The sequence below is a fragment of the Cucurbita pepo genome, chromosome LG16, assembly GCF_002806865.2.
Source record: "Cucurbita pepo subsp. pepo cultivar mu-cu-16 chromosome LG16, ASM280686v2, whole genome shotgun sequence".
Lineage (NCBI taxonomy): Eukaryota > Viridiplantae > Streptophyta > Magnoliopsida > Cucurbitales > Cucurbitaceae > Cucurbita > Cucurbita pepo.
This window is the reverse complement of record NC_036653.1, coordinates 6,348,130-6,371,666: the sequence shown is the minus strand read 5'-3', so window position 1 is coordinate 6,371,666 and position 23,537 is coordinate 6,348,130. Positions and strand designations below refer to the sequence as shown.

General features: G+C 38.5%; 4 protein-coding genes across 6 annotated transcripts; 3 read left to right on the top strand and 1 right to left on the bottom strand.

Annotated features, from left to right (window-relative positions):
* Positions 1–1,610: 1,610 nt before the first annotated feature.
* LOC111776851 (LOB domain-containing protein 1-like) lies at positions 1,611–3,249 on the top strand. Its single transcript, XM_023656242.1, has 2 exons — positions 1,611–1,960; positions 2,706–3,249. Exons 1-2 carry the CDS (start codon positions 1,718–1,720, stop codon positions 3,051–3,053), a joined length of 591 nt encoding a protein of 196 aa, XP_023512010.1. The 5' UTR covers positions 1,611–1,717; the 3' UTR covers positions 3,054–3,249.
* Positions 3,250–9,243: 5,994 nt separating this feature from the next.
* Positions 9,244–12,871, top strand: LOC111776808. Its single transcript, XM_023656185.1, has 3 exons — positions 9,244–9,996; positions 10,801–11,573; positions 12,447–12,871. Exons 1-3 carry the CDS (start codon positions 9,325–9,327, stop codon positions 12,643–12,645), a joined length of 1,644 nt encoding a protein of 547 aa, XP_023511953.1. The 5' UTR covers positions 9,244–9,324; the 3' UTR covers positions 12,646–12,871.
* Positions 12,872–13,986: 1,115 nt separating this feature from the next.
* On the top strand, positions 13,987–17,894 carry LOC111776814. 3 transcript variants are annotated; one of them, XR_002812302.1, is made up of 7 exons: positions 13,987–14,622; positions 14,815–15,009; positions 15,129–15,368; positions 15,576–15,793; positions 16,324–16,575; positions 17,070–17,401; positions 17,809–17,894. XR_002812302.1 is itself a non-coding variant. In XM_023656193.1 (6 exons), exons 1-6 carry the CDS (start codon positions 14,274–14,276, stop codon positions 17,328–17,330), a joined length of 1,515 nt encoding a protein of 504 aa, XP_023511961.1. In that variant the 5' UTR covers positions 13,987–14,273; the 3' UTR covers positions 17,331–17,644. The 3 variants fall into 3 exon arrangements, 1 of the variants encoding a protein (XP_023511961.1); XR_002812301.1 differs by lacking the exon at positions 17,809–17,894 and adding an exon at positions 17,716–17,806; XM_023656193.1 differs by lacking the exon at positions 17,809–17,894 and having other exon boundaries at positions 17,070–17,644.
* On the bottom strand, positions 17,677–18,768 carry LOC111776855 ((R)-specific enoyl-CoA hydratase). The gene is made up of 3 exons (XM_023656250.1): positions 18,334–18,768; positions 18,114–18,229; positions 17,677–18,021 (listed from the first exon to the last, which is right to left on the bottom strand). Exons 1-3 carry the CDS (start codon positions 18,604–18,606, stop codon positions 17,919–17,921), a joined length of 492 nt encoding a protein of 163 aa, XP_023512018.1. The 5' UTR covers positions 18,607–18,768; the 3' UTR covers positions 17,677–17,918.
* Positions 18,769–23,537: the final 4,769 nt, after the last annotated feature.

Below are 23,537 nucleotides of genomic sequence, written 5' to 3'. Positions count from 1 at the left end.
GCAATATAACAGTTGGCAGAATCTCTATCTCTCTGTAATGTGAAAGGGTCATATGTATAAGTATGTTATTAATTGGTGTTTAGAAAGGTGGTGGGGTGGTGGTATTAGGAGTAGAAACATAGAGCATTGTTTCAGTGGTGGGAGCAGCCACCCACCACTGCATGTATTGACACTTTTTTTAACTCATAAAGCTCAAGAAAAGGTCTGCTTCACAAAAGGTTTGGTAGTAATTAGTTAACGGGGACTTTCTCGTTGAAAAAAATATTATCAAACTTGTAACAACCCGAGCCCACCGCTAGTAGATATTGTCTGTTTTGGTTCATTACGTAGTCTCATAGTTTTAAAAACCCTCTGTTAGGGAGAGGTTTCCACATCCTTGTAAGAAATGTTTCGTTTCGTGGGATCTCACAATTCACTTCCCTTGTGGGTCCAACATCCCTGTTGGGCACTATGCTCTATGTCTGACTCTGATACCATTTGTAACAGCCTAGATATTGTCCGTTTTGACTCGTTATGTATGTCGTTTGCTTTGTAACAGCCCAAGACCGACCTCTGTTAGTAATGGATTAAAATGGTTAAATTACAAATTTAGTTTTATGAATTGACGTGACAAAAATCCAATCCAACAGGTTATTAGTTATTATATGAATCAATTATTAATTGCAACATGATCGTGTTATTTAATGTTAGGTGTTTAGATTCTGATGATTATTGTAACAACTCGAGATCATTACTACTAAATATTTGTCGACTAGGCCGTTCGGTGTCGCCCAAAAAGCATAATTGGGAAAACAAAAAGTATTATGTTATTAATTGAGTTTGAATTTGTGGTGTTAGTTTATGACTCTAAGTCCAATAAAATTGGAAATAGAGATAAAGAGATAAGGGTGTCTCAAATCACAAAAGTCATATAATTGGAAAATCAGGCATTTGATTACTGAATTAAATAAGGAAAAAAATAATCCCTTTAATTTTCAACCATGCCACTAAGCCTTCATACTAATTACTAAGATCAACATTAATAATGATTACCTATTAATCTTAATTTCAAAATTAGTCATAATTTTTTTATAATTATAAATCATAATTATATATATATAAATATTTTAATTAAATAAAAATAAAAATTTAAAATAATTAGATATATTTAAATATTTTTAATATACTCTCAACTAAAAGTCGTTCGGATCTAACTACAGCTTAAAACTTGACCATGTGGTCTAACCACAACTTAAAACTTGACCTTAAAACTTGACCATGTGGTCTAACTACAGCTTAAAACTTGACCACGTGGTCTAACCAGAGCTTAAAACTTGACCATGTGGTAAGACCGGGGAAGTTTCGGGTGGCTCCATAGTTTTATTTTATTAAAAATGGAATTATTTTATTTTTTTAAATGGATAAAATACGGTTTCTAGAGAAGGGGTCTTGTCTAAACCAAAATAGTTTTCACACACATAATTACAAAAACCCAAAAATGTAAAATAATAAATAATAATAATAATAAATAAATAAATAAATAAAATAAATTACAAACCTAACTAATTAGAATTAATGACGCAGCCCCATCCAAAAGATTTAACCATAATTTTCAAACTTCTTCATTTCATCGCCTTTTCTCTCTTCTCGTTTCTTTTCTCTATTTATATCTCTGTTTTTCCCTCTGAAACTCCAAATCATCTCTCCTTCTTCGTTTCTTTGCTCCGATTCGTTGGAAATGGAAGGCAGTGATTCAATCATCACTCTTTCATCAACTCCTCCATCTCCATCTCCTTCCTCTTCTTCTTCTCCGGCACCACCGCCGCCTGTCGTTCTCAGTCCATGTGCGGCCTGCAAGATTTTGAGGCGGCGATGTGCTGAGGGATGTGTATTGGCGCCCTATTTTCCTCCCACTGAACCGGCGAAGTTCGCCATCGCTCATCGTGTTTTTGGCGCTAGCAATATCATCAAATTCTTGCAGGTCTTTTTTTCATCCGCTTTTTACAGTTTGTGAATTCGTGATTTCTGTTTCTTTTTTACTGTGAATGATTTCTGACTGTTACGATCGCTTAGTTTGAAGATTAAATCAATGGATTAGGGCTGAAAATGTGCGAACTAGAACCTTGTTGCTTTCATTTTTTTCCTTTTCACGTTAATTTGTATGTTAATATGAAACAGACTGTGAAAAGCCGTTTAAGGAGACTCTAACAGGATTGTCAAAAAAGAAGGCAAAAGGTTGTACACATGGATAAACTGTGCAGTGAGATTTGGAAAATGAAATTTCTAAAGTTGTCTTTTCTTGAGATTTCGTTAGAAGAGCCGTAAATTAATTGAGCAAGCAAAATGGATACATATGAGACTTTTCTAACGTTTTGTTTGATCCTAATACTTTCCTCCTTGTGTCTTTTCAGCCACTTGACCGATTAAACATCTCAATTTCGATCTCTGCTAAACGTTAGATTATATTTCGATTAACATGTTCACCTAATTTATAATATAGCTTTTTCAAGTGTGGAAGTTTGAAAAGTAGTTGAACCAATCCAACCATTGTTTCACACCAATACCTCTGGTTCTGTTTGTTTCATTCCTTTTGCCTCTTGAAAATCTAGCACAAAAAACTTCAAACAGAGAGAGATTGTCCATTACAGTTTACAATACAACAAGAGCTCTCTGAAATCTCCAATTTGTTATGAACTGAAAATGTTCTTGGGACATTGATTCTACAGGAACTGCCTGAATCTCAAAGAGCAGATGCAGTGAGCAGCTTGGTTTATGAAGCGAGTGCGAGGATCAGAGATCCTGTTTACGGATCAGCAGGTGCCATTTGCCAACTCCAAAAGCAAGTCAATGAGCTTCAAGCACAGCTAGCCAAGGCCCAAGCAGAAGTCGTCAACATGCAATGCCAACAAGCCAATCTCGTGGCCTTCGTTTGCAGGGAATTAGCTCAATCTCATCAGTCTTCTTTTGATGATTTGAATGCCGACTCTCACAGTGGCTTATTCCAGAGCATCAGCAGCCCAAGCTACTTTGATGATACCAATGTAAACCCACTGTGGGAACCTCTCTGGACATGAACTATGTTACCTCTTTTTGTGCATGTAAGGTGTTTGATAAAAAGTTCCAATGAAGTTTCTCCAAATTCAAGCCAATTTGTGCTTGTGGGTAGGAGAGACTTCGTGGAAAATACAACAGAATTTTACTTTCTTTCTTGTTATGATCAATTTAGTACTCAAATGGACAAAAAAAAAGAGGAAAACCAAAGCTTCATTAGGGACACGTCTTTTTCCATAATCTCTCTGTTTAGGCCAAAAAAGAAGAAAAAAAAACAATACATCTGTCTTGGCATAATCAAAGTGAAAGCTAAGTATACCAATCAATACTATCCAAACAATATATATATTCTTATATTAATCTTTATAAATACGATTATAATACGATTACACTATCGAATGTTTGGTTTTATTAATCACCCACCTCATAAGATCATATAAGTCGACTCTTAAGAATAGTAAAGAACACGGGCAACTTTTTAAAGGCATTATTATAGTGCTCTCATATATATATATTCTTATATTAATCTTTATAAATATGATTATAAATACGATTACACTATCGAATGCTTAGTCACCCACCTCATAAGATCATACAATTCGACTCTTAAGAATAGTAAAGAACACGGGCAACTTTTTAAAGGCATTATTATATTGCTCTCGTTCTTAAATTATATTGATACAATCAAACCCAAAATTTCAATTTTTTTGCGCTAATTTTATAGTTTTCAAATTTATCGAATTAAAGTAATAGAGTTGAATTATAATAGCTCAATAAGTGTTTAAGAGCAAATTTTGTACGTTTAAGATGGGTGATTAATCAAAATTTAAAATTTTAAAAATATGATTTTAATAATTGTTAGTTCGTTTAATTATGGTCGGTTTTGTACGTTTAACATGGGTGATTAGTCAAAATTTAAAATTTTACAAATATGATTTTAATTATCATTAGTTCGTTTTATGGTCGGAACGTAGTGTAGTATCTAAAGTCGTCGATAACTATTTTAAAGATGAATGATTCCATCCCCATCAATACAAATTATTGCTTTTTAAATAAAAAAATATCATTAAAAAATATCACCAAAATAATTATAATTGCAATTCAAAACTACATTTTAGCTTTCTGGTGACCTACTTTTTTTTTCCCCTCAATAATTAAATATTCTGATCAGAAATAAAAATAAAAATAAAATAAAATAAAATAAAAAAGTTGAAAATCGTCAAGAGCGTTTGTTTTGTTCAAGAAAGTCAAAAGATGGCTTTGACCAACACAGACAAATCCAACCATAATGTTGTATTTTGTCTTTTGGATGTTGTTTGTTAAGATTGGTTAATTCTCCTTTAAAAGTTACGGTTCTGTAAATATTAATTATTACTGTCCTTTTGTCCCCCATCTTTTTCAAAAAGTTACTTTCTTTATCCTCTTTCATTAATCATAATGTAGCATAATATCAAATTTATTGGTTTAGGAGTAACTTCATCTTTTTCTATTTTTTTAAAAATAACTTTTAAACGCATGAAAAATTACGACTCACTTTTTTTAAACTAAAGTTTTATCGCTTTTTATTTGCGATATCAACTAGTGAAATTGCTTATCGATCAGTGATGTTAATATGTTCAACTTTTGTTGTAACAACCTAAGTTCATCGCTAGTAGATATTGTTCGCTTTGACCCGTTACATATCGCTGTCAACTTCATAGCTTTAAACCGTGTCTACTAGGGAGATGTTCGTTCCCCTCTCCAACCAATGTGGGATCTCGTTTTTGTTCCTCTCTCCAACCCATGTCGTCATAAAGCTTTTCTGCATATTTTATGTGAAATTTTATTTTCTTACTTTACGGTGTCTTACCGTGTTCAAATTACAGTAAAAGCAATCGTCCTTTGACAAAATCTTGTTGCTAGCTTTAGTTTTTAACTATCGCGTTTTGATTTGTAAACATACTAGAAGGTATAGAACGACATTTCACCTTACAACACTGTGAGAAAATGTTGATATTAACCTTCGAAATCTTCAGTTACATCAGGTTTATTCTAAGATTTTCGTTCTTTGTTCTTTCAAGGCGACAATGATTGACCAAAAAAAAAAAAAACAAAAACAATAACAGTAAGATTCATGATTCGAAGAAACAAAAAATGAGAGACAGAAAGGAGATTTAAGAAGAAAGACGAAGATCACCTCGAAGTTCAACAATCACCGACATAACTGTTATATTATTTTTTCACGAGTCAATTAACAAAAATCAAAATTTTCTTATTATATCATAACTAAAAAATTAATTACAAGAAGAAAAAAAAAAAAGAAATATAATTCAATTAAAATATTTATTAATTAATTTAAAATTAAATATTAAATATGGAAAAGACAAGCTCAAGTCTTTTGAGCCTTTTTATAAACAATGAAAAAGGAAGAGGGAGAAAATTATAAATCCTTCCCATAGGGTAATTTACTAATTTACCCTCAAGTAAAATTGATCATTTAATTTCTTTAATATGTAATTATTTGCAAATCACTAGGATTAAATTGTAATTTAGCTTCCAAAATTAAAATTAAACTAATAAATTACTAAAGTTTAATTTCCTTTCTAATATTTACCGACTTTTTCTTACTAGGTAACTTTAAAGTAACTTTTAACCTGAATTATTATTTTCAAATGGAGGTAAATTCAAGTTTTTTCGCGTGAATTTTATCATTATAATAATAATTCTTAAAATTGAATTATATAGTTTTAATTTTGTAAATATTTTTAAAACTTATCGAATTAAATAGACCCAATTTTTAAAATTTATTGGAGGCTATAGTCCCGTCCCATGATATCCATAAAGTACGTGAACATTATCAATTTTGTAAGTTTACTTAGAGGAGGCTAAATTTGTAATTTAATATTTATTTTAATTGAGATAAAAAAAAATTAAATTACAAATTTAGTTCCTCTTTTTTTTTTTATTTAATTCAAAAAATTAAAATGTTTAGACCCAAAATAAATAAAAAATTAAATTATTTAAAATTAGATGGATTAAAAATATATATAAATTTAAAAATAAACAAATAAATTTATAATTAAACAATTAAAAAAAGGAAAGAACATTAAAAATCCCAGAATAAATTAAAAGATCCACATCCTTCTTTTCCCATCTAACACGTTTAAACAAAAACATGAAATTTTGTATTTTTTTTTTAATTATGGAAAAAAAAAATTGTTTATTTCTGAAATTTGACTCTTTTTCTTTCCAATTTTAATGTAACATGAAATGGAGGGTTATTTTTCAAATGAAATTCCATAATTTTGACCTTAATTTTGGCTCGGGAGAACGTGACAATACCTGACATCCGAGTAAAACAGGTGTACATGAATAAACCGATACTACATCCAAATGAGAGAAATTTTAAAGATATAATACTAAAAAATACTTAAAATAATCAAAAGTTACTGTTCAAATTTCTAATAATTAAAAAAAAAATTAAGCTTATAAAAACTTAGAAAATAGGAATTATTTAGCGCAAAATAACACGTGTACATAGTGAGGGCTTGTAACACGAGCTGGTTGGTGAGCTGCCTTGCTTAGTTGGCGAACACTTTTCACATGGACCAATTGGTCCATTCACAAAAATCGAGATCGAGTTCATGTTAAATCACGACTAAACTCATATTAAAAAAAATGTGAATTGATATATTACATCATATTTATATTTATTTGAATAGTAATTATTTTATTATTATTATTATATTTAAAAATGCTTTTAAAATCAAACATTATATTAAATTTGAATATTAAAGGAGAAATTGATATAAATAATTACAAATTTATTTATTTATATAAAATTGGCTTACCTTTTATGTACTATAAGACTACGGACATTTGGTTGCAAAGGAATAAAGTAAAAGAGGCTGCCGACTTCAAATTCAAAGTACACCCAATTTTCCTCATCAATTTCAAAGTACGGCCCTTTTTAGATCCAACGGTCAATATTTATTGATTTATTTTACTAGAGGCGTCTATTATAGGTAGGATCTAGCTCTGATCAGTGACTCGCACCATTCTGATACCATTTGTAACGGTTCAGAGCCCACGCTAATAGAAATTGTCCGCTTTAATTCGTTATGCATCACCGTCAGCCTTACAATTTTAAAATGCGTCTACTAGAAATTAGATTTTCGTACTGAATTGTTCCTTTTCCCTGTAACAAGGTGCCATCTGATAAAATTAGTTTTTGTCAAATTTTAAATTAATTTAATGTTTAATTTTCAATTAAAGAAACGTTTAAATGGGATTAGAGTAATTTTTAATTATTTAAAAATATGAATATGTGGGCTAACTACCATGAAAATTTTGGGCCAAAAACAGGGGAGTATCCAGTTCGATGGATTTGGGCCTGAGCATGATTAAGGCCCAAGCCCATCCGAAAAATTTCCATTCATAGCCTAAAACTAAAACTGAAGATATAATATAAATATAATGTGATATCTCAACTTTGGTTGGGGAGGAGAACGAAACACCTTTATGGATTTGAAAATCTTTCCCTAATAGACGTGTTATAAAGCCTTGAGGGGAAGCCCGAAAAGAAAATCTTAAAGAGGACAATATTTTTGCTAGTGGCGTGCTTGGGCAATTACAAATGGTATTAGAGTTAGACACCGAACTATGTGCCAGCAAGGAGGTTGTTCTCCGAAGGGGGAAGACACGAGGCGGTGTGCCTGTAAGGACTCTGGGCCCTAAAGGGAGATGAATTTGGTGGGGTCCCATATCTGTTAGAGAAATGAACGAGTGCCTACACTGGACTATGTACCAGCGACGAGGTTGTTCCTCGAAGGGAGAAGACACGAGACAGTGTGACTGTAAGGACGCTGGCCCCGAAGGGAGATGGATTTGGTGGGGTCTCATGTCTCTTAGAGAAATGAACGAGTGCCAGCGAGGATAATGAGCTCTGAAGGGATGGGCTGTGATATCCCACATTAGTTGGAGATGAGAACCATTGTAAAAACTTTCACATGTAGATGCCTCATAAATATACTTTAATGTGTGCTTGGGCTGTTACATATATAAATATAAATATATATATATATATATATATAATATTTAAAGTTGTAGGAATTATGTCGTATATATTATGTATGATTGAATTTATTAAGATGTTATATACTTTTAATAAAAATTATTTTTGGAAACTAAATATTGAAAACAAATTTTATTTTTAATATTTAAATTTTTAGAAATTATCTCGTATATGATTGAATTTATTAAGATATTATATACATTTAATAAAAATGATTTTTTGAAACTAAATATTTAAAATAAATTTTATTTTTAATATTTAAATATTTAGAAATTATCTCATATATATTATATATGATTGAATTTATTAAGATGTTATATACTTCTAATAAAAATTATTTTTTAAAACTAAATATTTAAAATAAATTTTATTTTTAATATTTAAATTTTTAGAACTTATCTCGTATATATTATATATGATTTAATTTATTAAGATGTTATATACTTTTAATAAAAATTATTTTTTAAAATTAAATATTTAAAATAAATTTTATTTTTAATATTTAAATGTTAGAAATTATCTCGTATATATTATATATGACTGAATTTATTAAGATATTTTAATAAAAATTATTTTTTGAAACTAAATATTTAAAATAAATTTTATTTTTAATATTTAAACTTTTAAAAATTATTTTGTATATATTATATATTATTGAATTTATTAAGATGTTATTTAGTAATAATAAAAATTATTTTTTGAAACTAAATATTTAAAATAAATTTTATTTTAACATTTAAATTTTTAAAAATTATCTTGTATATAATTTATATGATTGAATGTATTAAGAGGTTATATATTATTAATAAAAAATATTTTTTGAAACTAAATATTTAAAATAAATTTTATTTTTAATATCTAAATTTTTAGAAATTATTTCGTATATATTATATATGATTGAATTTATTAAGATGTTATATACTAATAATAAAAATTATTTTTTGAAATAAATAAATTTTATTTTTAATATTTAAATTTTTAAAAATATCTCGTATATATGATTGAATTTATTAAAATGTTATATATTTTTAATAAAAATTATTTTTGAAACTAAATATTTAAAATAAATTTGATCTATTTTAAATTTTAGCCTAATAAAATTTTGATATAAAATTTACACGTAAGCAAGTCACGTCAGCTTTAAAAAGCCAAATCAACAATTCGTCTCTCACACTAAACCCTCTCCAAATTCCGACGGCTAAGAGTTAAACGCCATAGTTTCCGAGCAGCTTCGTGATTCCATGGACGCCTTAGGATTCGAATCGGACCCCATGGACGCCTTAGGATTCGAATCGGACCTCGACCTTGCCTACAACCTCCAACTCGAAGAAGCTCTCGCCGCATCACTCGCTTCATCCTCCTCCTCCGCCTCAATTCCTCGGCCGGGATTTCAAGAATTCGAACGTGATGATATCTCTAGAACCGCCTCAATCCACTCCAGGGACATCGAGAATGACGATCAGATATTCCAAGATTGGTTGCAATCGGAATTTGAGATGCGCAGGACTGTCGGGGAAGTTGATCGTCGGGTTCGTAATCACGGTTTCGCGAGGGAGATTCTAAACATTTCCGATGATGACTGTGACGAGTGGGGTGATACTTCTCAGAATCACTTCTTCGGCGAGGGATGCTCGAAGGGCGTTGAGAATCAGGGCGTTTTTAAGCTCTATTTCAAGGGTTTGGTGAGTGAGGAAGGGATTGGAATTGAGAGACGTTTGGTAGCTGGAATCGGTGTTGCTATTTGCAACCCGGAGGACGAATTAGTGTTCGAGGTGAAAAAACACCTTGTAGGGAATGAAAGGAGTAAAATAGTGGCTGAGTTTAAGGCTTTGATCACAGGACTGGACGCAGCTATGGATTTGAAATTGAAGCGCCTTTGTTTTTACTGCGACTACTACCCTCTTTATCAATTTGTAAGCCTTCTCTGTGCTCTTGTTTGTTGTTTTAATCTTGAACAAATTTCTTGCAATTACTTGTTTATCCACAACCTCATGATGTTTTAACTTTGAAGTGCTCCCAAGATCATTCTGTATTATAAAACTTTAGCTGTCTTCAATAATTATCTGGTTTCTTGAGCACCTACTAAGGATGTAGGACTTCAATGCTGAAGATGACTGTAAAACTTGTATTGGCAATGTTGGTTAAAACCCATTTTAAATCTATTCTTAGCCCACTTGAGGAACTAGATCTGTTTCTATTTTTACACGAGTGGATGGAATTGCAAAATGATGCACTGTGAAGGTTCCTTGTTTAGTTCCAAACTTTAAGGATAGACCCCATAATTTTCAAGCAACTTTGATAAAAAAATGGTGACGATTTTCATGTCGAGCATCAAGTTGATAGAAAGAAATATCATATTGAGCTTGACAAACCTTGAAGAGGATGGATGTGCTTTAAAGTGATATTGAAAATGGTAAGATATACTAACAGTTGATGTTGCAGATGGCAGTTATTTGACTATATTGGGCTAGTATTATTATTGGGGCGTCTTACCATTTTTAGTTATGGGTCCTCAAGGCTGTAGCTTGTAGTCATCCTTTCCAAATAATGGTTTAAGGTCTGCTTTTAACAAAAGCAATTTTCCGAAAAAGGTTATTTGGATGTGTTCCTAAGCTTCTACGTTTTTGTTTGAAATGGTTGTTCTCAGGTTAAGTTTTCGATTTGCAATTTATTTCTAGAACTACAACAAACAATCTTATTATTTAAGCCGTGAACAGGTTAGTGGCAAATGGCCACCGAAGCAGCGCAAGATTGTCGCTCTACTCGATCGGGTAACTCATCTGCAACAAGCACATTTTGACTCTTGCTATCCCAGGCTTGTGGCTAGGCATGATATCAAATTTGCGTTCAAACTAGCGCGAGAGGCAATAGTTCCTCAGATCACACGACCTGTTGATCCTGCCCCAAAGAAGAAGCTCCATGAGACTTGTGTTATTTGTTTGGAGGAGTGTGATTTTAATAGGATGTTTGCAGTCGATGGCTGCTCGCATCGGTACTGCTCTTCTTGTATGAAACAACATGTGGAAGTGAAATTACTTCAAGGATTGGTGCCTAAGTGTCCGCATGATGGGTGTAAGTTTGACCTTAATGTCGATAGCTGTGCAAAATTCTTGACACCTAAAGATATGGCTACGATGCGCCAACGTATTAAAGAAGCTTCCATACCCGTTTCTGAGAAAGTTTATTGTCCATATCCAAGATGTTCGGCTCTAATGACAAAAGTCGAGGTCTTGGAATACACTAGAGACATCTTTAGTGGTGCCAACCAATCTGGAATGCGGAAATGCATGAAGTGTCATGGTCTTTTCTGTATCAACTGCAAGGTTCCTTGGCATAATCGTGTTTCCTGCAATGACTACAAAAGGTCAAATAATCTTCCCACTGATGATGTGAAATTGAAGTCCCTGGCTTCAACATGTCTGTGGCGCCAATGTGTGAAGTGTAATCACATGATTGAACTTGCTGAAGGTTGCTATCACATGACTTGCAGGTAACCTTATTTCTATTGAAACATAACTCTGTTAATAACTCTCTCTTTAACCTGAATTTACACGTTATTGTGGATTTTAGAATCTTCCATTATAATTACTCTTGGCCTGGTCCAAACTCAGGTGTTTCCATCTGACTTTAAATTCTTGTTTGGCATGTAATTCTGACAGTCTTTACACTTTTCTGCATAACATGTTGAATTTGATTGAAGGGCAGGAGTCAAAATAGTACTATACATCAAAAATGGAATGAAACAAGCTTTATTTGTTTGATTTCGTATACATTAGGTTTATCGATGGTGGAACTGAAACAGCCCAAGCCCACTGCTAGCAGATATTATCTATTTTTAGGCTTTCCTTTCAAGGTTTTAAAACGCGTTTACTAGGGATAGGTTTCCACACCCTTGGAATGCTTCATTCCCCTCTCTAACCGATGTGGGATCTCACCATCCACCCCCCTTAGGAGCCCAACATCCTCACTGGCACACCACCCGGTTTCTGGCTTTGATACCATTTGTAACAGTCCAAGTTCACCGCTAGCATATATTGTTCTCTTTGGGCTCTCCCTCTTGGGCTTCCTCTCAAGGTTTTTAAAACGTGTCTGCTAGGGAGAGGTTTCCAAACACTTGTAAGAAATGCCTCATTCCCCTCTCCAACCGATGTGAGATTGCTGGCACATCGCCTAGTGTCTGGGTCGAAATATCATATTTGCTTTCTGCATGTACACCATAAATGTCTAGAATATCCTATTTGTGAGTAATTTAAACTTTGTACCTGCAAGTTTTCTAAACCAAATGTAGTATGCACTCATTTATCCTTTGCATCTAGCTTTGACTCTACCTCAAAATAAACTTTTTCTCATCTTTTTGTTGCAGATGTGGTCATGAATTTTGCTATAAATGTGGAGGAGAATGGAAAGATAAAAAGGCGACATGTTCTTGTCCGCTTTGGGCTGAAAATCATATTCTGTACAACGATGATAATAGAGAATTCCATCATGACGGTCGATTCTACGACGAAGAAGATGAAGAAGACGAGCTTTATGATTCAGATGATGAGTTTTACTACATCTGATAAAGAACAAAACCATCTTCCTTCTAGCTCACTCTTCAATATCACTCAAATAATCCAACTTGGGATTTGATGTTTTGCGTGTAAATTTCCTGTTCATAGTTTTAACATATTTGAACTTAGAAATGATTCAAATGTTCAGATGTAACTTTTGTGTTTGAACTTCTCCTTTTGGATCTCCCCTTTTGAAGCAGGTTTTAGTCAATGAAGTTTGCTCATTCTAGTTCTACAGCCCAAGATTGTCTCCCCTAGCGTCTACGTCATCAGTTATTTAACATGTATGGTTGATAAGTATGGGTTTTCAAAATAATTAAAAAACAACTTAGGACCCGACCCAACTCAACCTAAAAATAAATGGTTGGATTGAGCTGGATTAGTTCATGGTTGGATTGGGCTGGGTTAGTTTGTGAACGTTATTCAATTCATTTTTGTAGCTAACCGGACTAATCCAAAATTTTAGGTACACTATTATTTTTCTACGATAAATAATATATTCATATTATGATCCAATGATATCAAAACCTTTTTAATGATTTATATTATAATGTTTGAAAAAGTCAAAGTTGATTGTAACACCTCATTATTAGTCAGCACATAGTTTCTTTAATCTAATGATAATGATAAAATATATATATATATAGTTCCTTCCAAGTTCCAGCGCAGAAGAGGATTGGCTGTCATATATAATCATATATAATGATATTCTAATCCATATATAATCATATATAATGATATTCTAATCTTTTATTTATAATTATATATATTAAAATTTATTTCTCAATTACTCCTTATTTAATTTCATTTAAAATGGTTGGCTGAAATTGAAATGCACGACAGACACTGTCACACTAGCGTTTACTTTACGGTTCATAAATTTTGTATTTAAAAATTAAAAAAAAAACGGTTAAATTTGATACCGCATCTCCATTTTCCTAAAATATAATATTCAAATTTCCAGGTAAAAATTCAACTTCTCGACTATTTATAAATAAATTTTTATTATTAATTACTTAATTCTGAGTAGTTTATGACGTCATAAAAAATTATAACATGAATTGAATTATTAAAAATATATTTATAAAGGTAAAAAAAAAGGAAGAAATAACACGTCAGACGATGATGGATAATGAGAAAAGAGGAAAATAATAAATAAATAATAATGGCCACCGAAACGGTTGAGATTGGGGAAGGGGCCGGGCAGGGGTAGAGCCGTCATATATTAAAATCCCAAAACCACTCTCTCTCTCTTATTTTTAAATAAAGTAATAATAAATAATAAATAAATAAATAAATAAATAATTGAATTCGTCTTCGTCGTCGTCCCCACTCACCAGCACCAGCACCAGCACCAGCACCAGCACCAACACCAGCACCACCACCACCATTGCCTTTTCACTTCCCTTTCTTCGTCAACATTTCGGCTACGAACCCTAGATTCTTCTCTCTCCTTTTTACTTTGCGTCTCATTCAAGCCTTTTCGCTCTCACTTCGTTTCTGTTTCGGTTTATGTTTCTTTATTTGATTTTCATTTCACTGCCACGACACTGAATTTTATGCCAGCTTTTGATTCGTTTTTCCACGTCGTCCGGCGACACGGTCGTACTGTGCCGTGATTTGGATCTGTGGACGGTATGAGTTCCGCGGTGCCGCCGTCTTATGCTGCTCGCTATGGAGCGGGAGGTAGTGGCGGTGAACCGGAGAATTTTGGAGATCAAGCTATGGAGTTTCTCAAGGCGGCTGGGGAGATGGCTATGGAGTTCGGGAAGGGATGTAGGGATATAGCGTTGCAGAGTTTTGGAGATAATGAATCGTATATTGTGAAGACGTTTGGGAAGGGATCGTACATTGAGAAGAAAGTGAGAGGGCCTTGTGAGAAGGTTTGTGGTAAATTGCGGTTCATCAATGACTACTTGCCTGAGGATAAGGATCCATTTCATGTCTGGATGGTCATACTGTCCGTTTCGGTTGTTGTTCTGGCAGGTGAAATTCTGGAGCTCGCTAGTGCTGTATCTGTGAAATTTTGAACTTCGTGTTTTTCGAATTTTACCTCGTTTTCGCGCTTCGAGCTGACTGAAGAATTTCATCTCAATCGCGTTTTTAATGGTTTCTTTCTTGTTTGCTGAAGAATTTCCTCTGAAAAGTCTCTTCAATTACTGGTTTGTTTTTCTGCAGTTTTAACTCTAAGTGTTCAACGCGATGATCTTCCCATCTCATCGATTAAGAAAGTTTACATACATCCTCCGAGCGCTAGGCGAGTAATGCTCCCCGACGGTAGATTCTTGGCATATAAGGAGCAAGGTGTTTCTGCGGACAGAGCTAGATTTTCAATAATCGGTCCTCATTCCTTCCTCTCTTCTCGGCTTGCAGGTTGTGTAGGAGGCGCTTGAAATTTCGAGAAAATTTATGCTAAATTATTCCTGTATATCTTTGTGCAATCTTTTCTGTTTGTTAATTTGAACTTATTTTCATACTGTTCTTATCCTAAGGAATGCCTGGGCTTAAGACTTCACTGTTGGAAGAGTTTGGCATTCGCTTGTTGACATATGATCTCCCGGGCTTTGGAGAGAGCGATCCTCATCCTCAAAGAAACCTTGAATCATCAGCAATGGACATGTCATTTTTAGCAAATGCTGTAGGTGTCAACGACAGATTTTGGGTAATAGGGTATTCCACAGGGAGCATGCATGCTTGGGCAGCTCTGAGGTATATTCCTGATAAACTTGCAGGTATGAATAAGGCAATGCCATTTTTCTTCAGTTGAATGCTCAAACTCAAAACTCAATTCAGAATGTAAAACTAATGAAACAAGCAACGACTTGTATGAACCCCTAGCTTAAATTCTGTAAACCATTTTTGAATTGAATACATTTTCAGAGTTGCAATGACGATATGTTGGTTGTAGAATCTCTGATTTAATTGACATCGTGCTGCAGGTGCTGCTATGTTTGCTCCAATGGTTAATCCCTATGATCCAAGTATGACCAAGGAGGAAAGACGTGCAACATGGAAGAAATGGAGTAGAAAGCGGAAATTTATGTACTTCTTAGCTCGAAGATTTCCTCCTGTTCTTCCTCTGTCTTACCGCAATAGCTTCCTGTCTGGGAAGCATGATCAGATTGATAAATGGTTGGCATTATCACTAGGAAAAAGGGTGAGACCTCATCATCTACAATCACAGTTGGTTCATAATCGCGTTCCTTGATTAAACATCTATGATATTGATATGCTAAGAACGTGTTCACATCTATGATATTGATATGCTAAGAACGTGTTCATGTTTCTCGAGTCTTGATTGAACGTCTATTATATTCTGATGTCCAATTCCATGTTTTGTTATGTTTTCATGTGTAATGTTTTAGTCCTAGACATCTAATGTCGAAGTCTTTGCGCAAAACATCATAGTGCTTGGTCCAAGCCATTTAGATTTTGTGAACTGGTATTCTTTGTCAAGAATTGTTGGGAGGGAGTTCAGCTAATTTAGGGAACGATCTGGGTTTATAAGTAAGGAATACATCTTCATTGGTATGAGGCCTTTTGGAGAAGCCCAAAGCAAAGCCATGAGAGTTTATGCTCAAAGCGACAATATCATACCATTGTGGAGATCCGTGGTTCCTAACACTATTTTCTTGAGATTTCACAGAAACTTTACCCACCGACAATCTAATCATCACTTTTTTTCAGGATAGAGCTTTAGTAGAGGATCCTATCCACGAAGAGTTCTGGCAAAGGGACGTAGAAGAATCAATCAGGCAAGGTAATACAAAACCGTTTGTGGAGGAAGCTACACTACTGGTATCAGATTGGGGTTTCAGGCTTCACGATCTCAGATTACAGAAACGTGTAGTAAAATCTGTGATTCATTGGCTGAAGTCTTTGCTAGGTGATGTCCAAGACGACTTTACTGGCTTCCTTGGTCCAATTCATATATGGCAGGTTAGATTTTGATTACCGATGTTCATCAGGTTTGATTAAAAATTTAAAAATAGATTTAGATAGGAAGCAAGATAAAATCAACCAATGGCACCATGACAGTATTGATTACAAATAACGAAGAAACTAATAGATTTGGATAGGAAGGAAGATAAAATCAACCAAATTTGACACTCGGATACTCGGTTTGATAACCCGCTACTAATTCTTTGTCTGCTTTTGGTAAATCAAAAGGTAATCTCTCGCAAACTAAGGAGGAAAGACGAAAAATAACGAACCCTATTAGAAACCGTAGCAGTTTTCTAATTCCATCTCGTCTACTCATCTTTGTATTAAGATGGTATCGATGCCCATTGCCATATTATTAAAGTGGCTATTGATCACTTGAACTGGCTGATGAATGACATCTGACCAATTGTTTTTCAAATCCTAATTGGAGCTGTGAATTGTAGTTTGGTTTGCCTCTCCCTTTTGATCTCATATTTTCATTCAAACAGGGGATGGATGATATGGTGGTTCCACCATCAATGACCGATTACGTTCATCGGATCCTACCCGGAGCTGCAGTCCATAAGCTCCCATATGAAGGCCATTTTACCTACATCTACTTCTGTGACGAATGCCACAGACAGATATTCACTACCCTCTTTGGAACCCCACAAGGCCAACTGAACAACTGTTCTGTAGATCAGACTTCCTCCGATTGCGACACAGAAGATCTCGACGTTCAAACCGTCGGTGATTCTGCCACAGACTAAGAGATAGCTATGTTGTAATTCACTACAGATGATGTATATACCACACAACGGCTCCGTTGCTCCTCTACCAGGTACGCAGGAGAAAGAAAGTTCTCTATTTCCTTTTCATTTTTTGGAAAATTATGAGGTTTAAGTGTAGTTAGGGGTCTAGTGAAGATGCTGTCAAAGGGGCAAGTTGTTCCTTGCAATAGAAATATTACCGAATCAGAATCTTCTGATTCTTAAATTCGTTAACACTTTTACACTGCTTGGATGTCTCATTGAACACGAGAGTTCAATAAAAATTCAATTCATTACGAAAGAAAATTTGTTCATTTTGTTAGTCTCTATTGATGGATCAGTTTCAAGATCAAAAGGCTCATGGCAAATTTATTGAAAGAAACAGGTCCAGATATTGTTCATAACCTATCAATAAGAGATGAAGTAAAAGCAAATAGAGGTCAGACCTATTCCCAGGCTTGACATCCTTTATCCACAGAGAGCAAGGAAGAAATTGAATGAATTCAAATGGAAAACTCTGCTCCTTCAACCACATCTAGCCCTTCGATCCAAGTACAAGGAAGCGGTCGAGACGTAGACCATCATCGTCTAACCATCTGTGGAACAAAAACCAGAAGGTAAGATGGCTCTTGCCTCACCATCCAGAACAAGCTCGTCGCCATTCCTCAAGCATTTCGTTTGGAATTTCGCCCTGAAACACATTCAGCAAGTACCCAACTCAATGAAATGATAACTTGAAATTCAAATGAGAAGGTAGAGATTTGCCAAGAACAAGCTTATTACAGGTATCTCTTCTTAATTTCTCTCAAGTCGATTGCTTCAACCCGAACCATGATCGTCTCTCCGACGTAGACTGGTAACTTAAAATTCAAGCTTTGTGACACATAGATGGCTCCTGGCTACAATCATCCACATACATTAAAAGCTCTCAAACAAGCGTAAGTGCCATTTTTCAGTCCCCATAAAGTTCTGTGTGTAAGAAATGCAGACCATCTAGACTTACAAAATGAGAGGAAATGACATGAGGGAACATTGATGCAACAAGCATCCCATGAACAAGACGATCGTCGAATCCAGCACGTCGGGCTAAAGCCGAATCAAAATGCAGAGGATTTGAGTCATGACTCACTTTGGAGTACTCCAAAACATCTTCACTGGTGAAGATTCTGGTATGGCTCAAGATATCTCCAACTTTGAGCACATTAGAAGTTGAAGAAGAGAAGCATTTCAAAGAAGAAGAAATATAGGATGAGACTAAACCTCCCCTACTTAGCATACTTGTAAAGGGTCTATAAGTATCAGTCAAATGTCTACCACAAACAAGCCTGTAACAAGAGAACAAAGGGCAGCCATTAAAAGCACTAGAGAAAAGAATGTTCAGAAGTGTTTGGTTATACAACCAGGATGCTCAACGAAGTCATTAAAACTTGGGCTTGGCATTTCANCCGAGTGCCGAAGACCACAGACTCACCCGAGTGCCGAAGACCACAGACTCACCCGAGTGCCGAAGACCACAGACTCACCCGAGTGCCGAAGACCACAGACTCACCCGAGTGCCGAAGACCACAGACTCACCCGAGTGCCGAAGACCACAGACTCACCCGAGTGCCGAAGACCACAGACTCACCCGAGTGCCGAAGACCACAGACTCACCCGAGTGCCGAAGACCACAGACTCACCCGAGTGCCGAAGACCACAGACTCACCCGAGTGCCGAAGACCACAGACTCACCCGAGTGCCGAAGACCACAGACTCACCCGAGTGCCGAAGACCACAGACTCACCCGAGTGCCGAAGACCACAGACTCACCCGAGTGCCGAAGACCACAGACTCACCCGAGTGCCGAAGACCACAGACTCACCCGAGTGCCGAAGACCACAGACTCACCCGAGTGCCGAAGACCACAGACTCACCCGAGTGCCGAAGACCACAGACTCACCCGAGTGCCGAAGACCACAGACTCACCCGAGTGCCGAAGACCACAGACTCACCCGAGTGCCGAAGACCACAGACTCACCCGAGTGCCGAAGACCACAGACTCACCCGAGTGCCGAAGACCACAGACTCACCCGAGTGCCGAAGACCACAGACTCACCCGAGTGCCGAAGACCACAGACTCACCCGAGTGCCGAAGACCACAGACTCACCCGAGTGCCGAAGACCACAGACTCACCCGAGTGCCGAAGACCACAGACTCACCCGAGTGCCGAAGACCACAGACTCACCCGAGTGCCGAAGACCACAGACTCACCCGAGTGCCGAAGACCACAGACTCACCCGAGTGCCGAAGACCACAGACTCACCCGAGTGCCGAAGACCACAGACTCACCCGAGTGCCGAAGACCACAGACTCACCCGAGTGCCGAAGACCACAGACTCACCCGAGTGCCGAAGACCACAGACTCACCCGAGTGCCGAAGACCACAGACTCACCCGAGTGCCGAAGACCACAGACTCACCCGAGTGCCGAAGACCACAGACTCACCCGAGTGCCGAAGACCACAGACTCACCCGAGTGCCGAAGACCACAGACTCACCCGAGTGCCGAAGACCACAGACTCACCCGAGTGCCGAAGACCACAGACTCACCCGAGTGCCGAAGACCACAGACTCACCCGAGTGCCGAAGACCACAGACTCACCCGAGTGCCGAAGACCACAGACTCACCCGAGTGCCGAAGACCACAGACTCACCCGAGTGCCGAAGACCACAGACTCACCCGAGTGCCGAAGACCACAGACTCACCCGAGTGCCGAAGACCACAGACTCACCCGAGTGCCGAAGACCACAGACTCACCCGAGTGCCGAAGACCACAGACTCACCCGAGTGCCGAAGACCACAGACTCACCCGAGTGCCGAAGACCACAGACTCACCCGAGTGCCGAAGACCACAGACTCACCCGAGTGCCGAAGACCACAGACTCACCCGAGTGCCGAAGACCACAGACTCACCCGAGTGCCGAAGACCACAGACTCACCCGAGTGCCGAAGACCACAGACTCACCCGAGTGCCGAAGACCACAGACTCACCCGAGTGCCGAAGACCACAGACTCACCCGAGTGCCGAAGACCACAGACTCACCCGAGTGCCGAAGACCACAGACTCACCCGAGTGCCGAAGACCACAGACTCACCCGAGTGCCGAAGACCACAGACTCACCCGAGTGCCGAAGACCACAGACTCACCCGAGTGCCGAAGACCACAGACTCACCCGAGTGCCGAAGACCACAGACTCACCCGAGTGCCGAAGACCACAGACTCACCCGAGTGCCGAAGACCACAGACTCACCCGAGTGCCGAAGACCACAGACTCACCCGAGTGCCGAAGACCACAGACTCACCCGAGTGCCGAAGACCACAGACTCACCCGAGTGCCGAAGACCACAGACTCACCCGAGTGCCGAAGACCACAGACTCACCCGAGTGCCGAAGACCACAGACTCACCCGAGTGCCGAAGACCACAGACTCACCCGAGTGCCGAAGACCACAGACTCACCCGAGTGCCGAAGACCACAGACTCACCCGAGTGCCGAAGACCACAGACTCACCCGAGTGCCGAAGACCACAGACTCACCCGAGTGCCGAAGACCACAGACTCACCCGAGTGCCGAAGACCACAGACTCACCCGAGTGCCGAAGACCACAGACTCACCCGAGTGCCGAAGACCACAGACTCACCCGAGTGCCGAAGACCACAGACTCACCCGAGTGCCGAAGACCACAGACTCACCCGAGTGCCGAAGACCACAGACTCACCCGAGTGCCGAAGACCACAGACTCACCCGAGTGCCGAAGACCACAGACTCACCCGAGTGCCGAAGACCACAGACTCACCCGAGTGCCGAAGACCACAGACTCACCCGAGTGCCGAAGACCACAGACTCACCCGAGTGCCGAAGACCACAGACTCACCCGAGTGCCGAAGACCACAGACTCACCCGAGTGCCGAAGACCACAGACTCACCCGAGTGCCGAAGACCACAGACTCACCCGAGTGCCGAAGACCACAGACTCACCCGAGTGCCGAAGACCACAGACTCACCCGAGTGCCGAAGACCACAGACTCACCCGAGTGCCGAAGACCACAGACTCACCCGAGTGCCGAAGACCACAGACTCACCCGAGTGCCGAAGACCACAGACTCACCCGAGTGCCGAAGACCACAGACTCACCCGAGTGCCGAAGACCACAGACTCACCCGAGTGCCGAAGACCACAGACTCACCCGAGTGCCGAAGACCACAGACTCACCCGAGTGCCGAAGACCACAGACTCACCCGAGTGCCGAAGACCACAGACTCACCCGAGTGCCGAAGACCACAGACTCACCCGAGTGCCGAAGACCACAGACTCACCCGAGTGCCGAAGACCACAGACTCACCCGAGTGCCGAAGACCACAGACTCACCCGAGTGCCGAAGACCACAGACTCACCCGAGTGCCGAAGACCACAGACTCACCCGAGTGCCGAAGACCACAGACTCACCCGAGTGCCGAAGACCACAGACTCACCCGAGTGCCGAAGACCACAGACTCACCCGAGTGCCGAAGACCACAGACTCACCCGAGTGCCGAAGACCACAGACTCACCCGAGTGCCGAAGACCACAGACTCACCCGAGTGCCGAAGACCACAGACTCACCCGAGTGCCGAAGACCACAGACTCACCCGAGTGCCGAAGACCACAGACTCACCCGAGTGCCGAAGACCACAGACTCACCCGAGTGCCGAAGACCACAGACTCACCCGAGTGCCGAAGACCACAGACTCACCCGAGTGCCGAAGACCACAGACTCACCCGAGTGCCGAAGACCACAGACTCACCCGAGTGCCGAAGACCACAGACTCACCCGAGTGCCGAAGACCACAGACTCACCCGAGTGCCGAAGACCACAGACTCACCCGAGTGCCGAAGACCACAGACTCACCCGAGTGCCGAAGACCACAGACTCACCCGAGTGCCGAAGACCACAGACTCACCCGAGTGCCGAAGACCACAGACTCACCCGAGTGCCGAAGACCACAGACTCACCCGAGTGCCGAAGACCACAGACTCACCCGAGTGCCGAAGACCACAGACTCACCCGAGTGCCGAAGACCACAGACTCACCCGAGTGCCGAAGACCACAGACTCACCCGAGTGCCGAAGACCACAGACTCACCCGAGTGCCGAAGACCACAGACTCACCCGAGTGCCGAAGACCACAGACTCACCCGAGTGCCGAAGACCACAGACTCACCCGAGTGCCGAAGACCACAGACTCACCCGAGTGCCGAAGACCACAGACTCACCCGAGTGCCGAAGACCACGGACTCACCCGAGTGCCGAAGACCACGGACTCACCAGGGTNACTTGGGCTTGGCATTTCATCAAACACCTTGTGGGCAAAGCGAGGATTCAAAGAACAAAGGGAGAAATGAACAAATTTGGAAAGTAAAAGAAAGCAGATTACCTGTAATTACAACGATTATGAGAAATGGTGTAGCCCTTTAGTTGTATTGAATAAATGGGTCCACTGAAAGATGGAGGGAAGCTGAGTTGTAATACTCTCAGTAAGATAACCAAAGATGTGTCGTTTCGTCGCAGACTTCCTTCAAATGAGCACTTACTGTACTCTGTTGAATTAATCTTATCCTTTTCGAGGTTTTTTTTTTTTTTTTTTTTTTTNTTTTTTTTTTTTTTTTTTTTTTTTTTTTTTTTTTTTTTTTTTTTTTTGGAAGGTTATATTCATAACACTTCCAACTTTAATTTTTTTTTCGAAATATATATTTTTTTTATTANAAAAAAAAAAAAAAAAAAAAAAAAAAAAAAAAAAAAAAAAAAAAAAGATTAATTATGAAGCTATGAAATTAAAAATTTAGTCTCAATTTTTACCTATTAAAAGAATTCCATTTTTTTTTTAAATTTATAATTAAATCTATACCATGGTTACAAGGGTATTTGATTAATAGCTAATAAATTATGATTTATGTTTTTTAAAATGTTATTCACTTCCTCGGTTAGGTTGGATTGGCTTTTTTCAGACCAATCCAAACTTTTGGATTGGGTTCATGTTGTTCTAAATAATATTTTATTTTCACCTATTCTGAGTGCTCAGACAACTCACTATCGGAGTGCTGAAGACCACGGACTCAACCGAGTGCTGAAGACCACGGACTCAACCGAGTGCTGAAGACCACGGACTCAACCGAGTGCTGAAGACCAC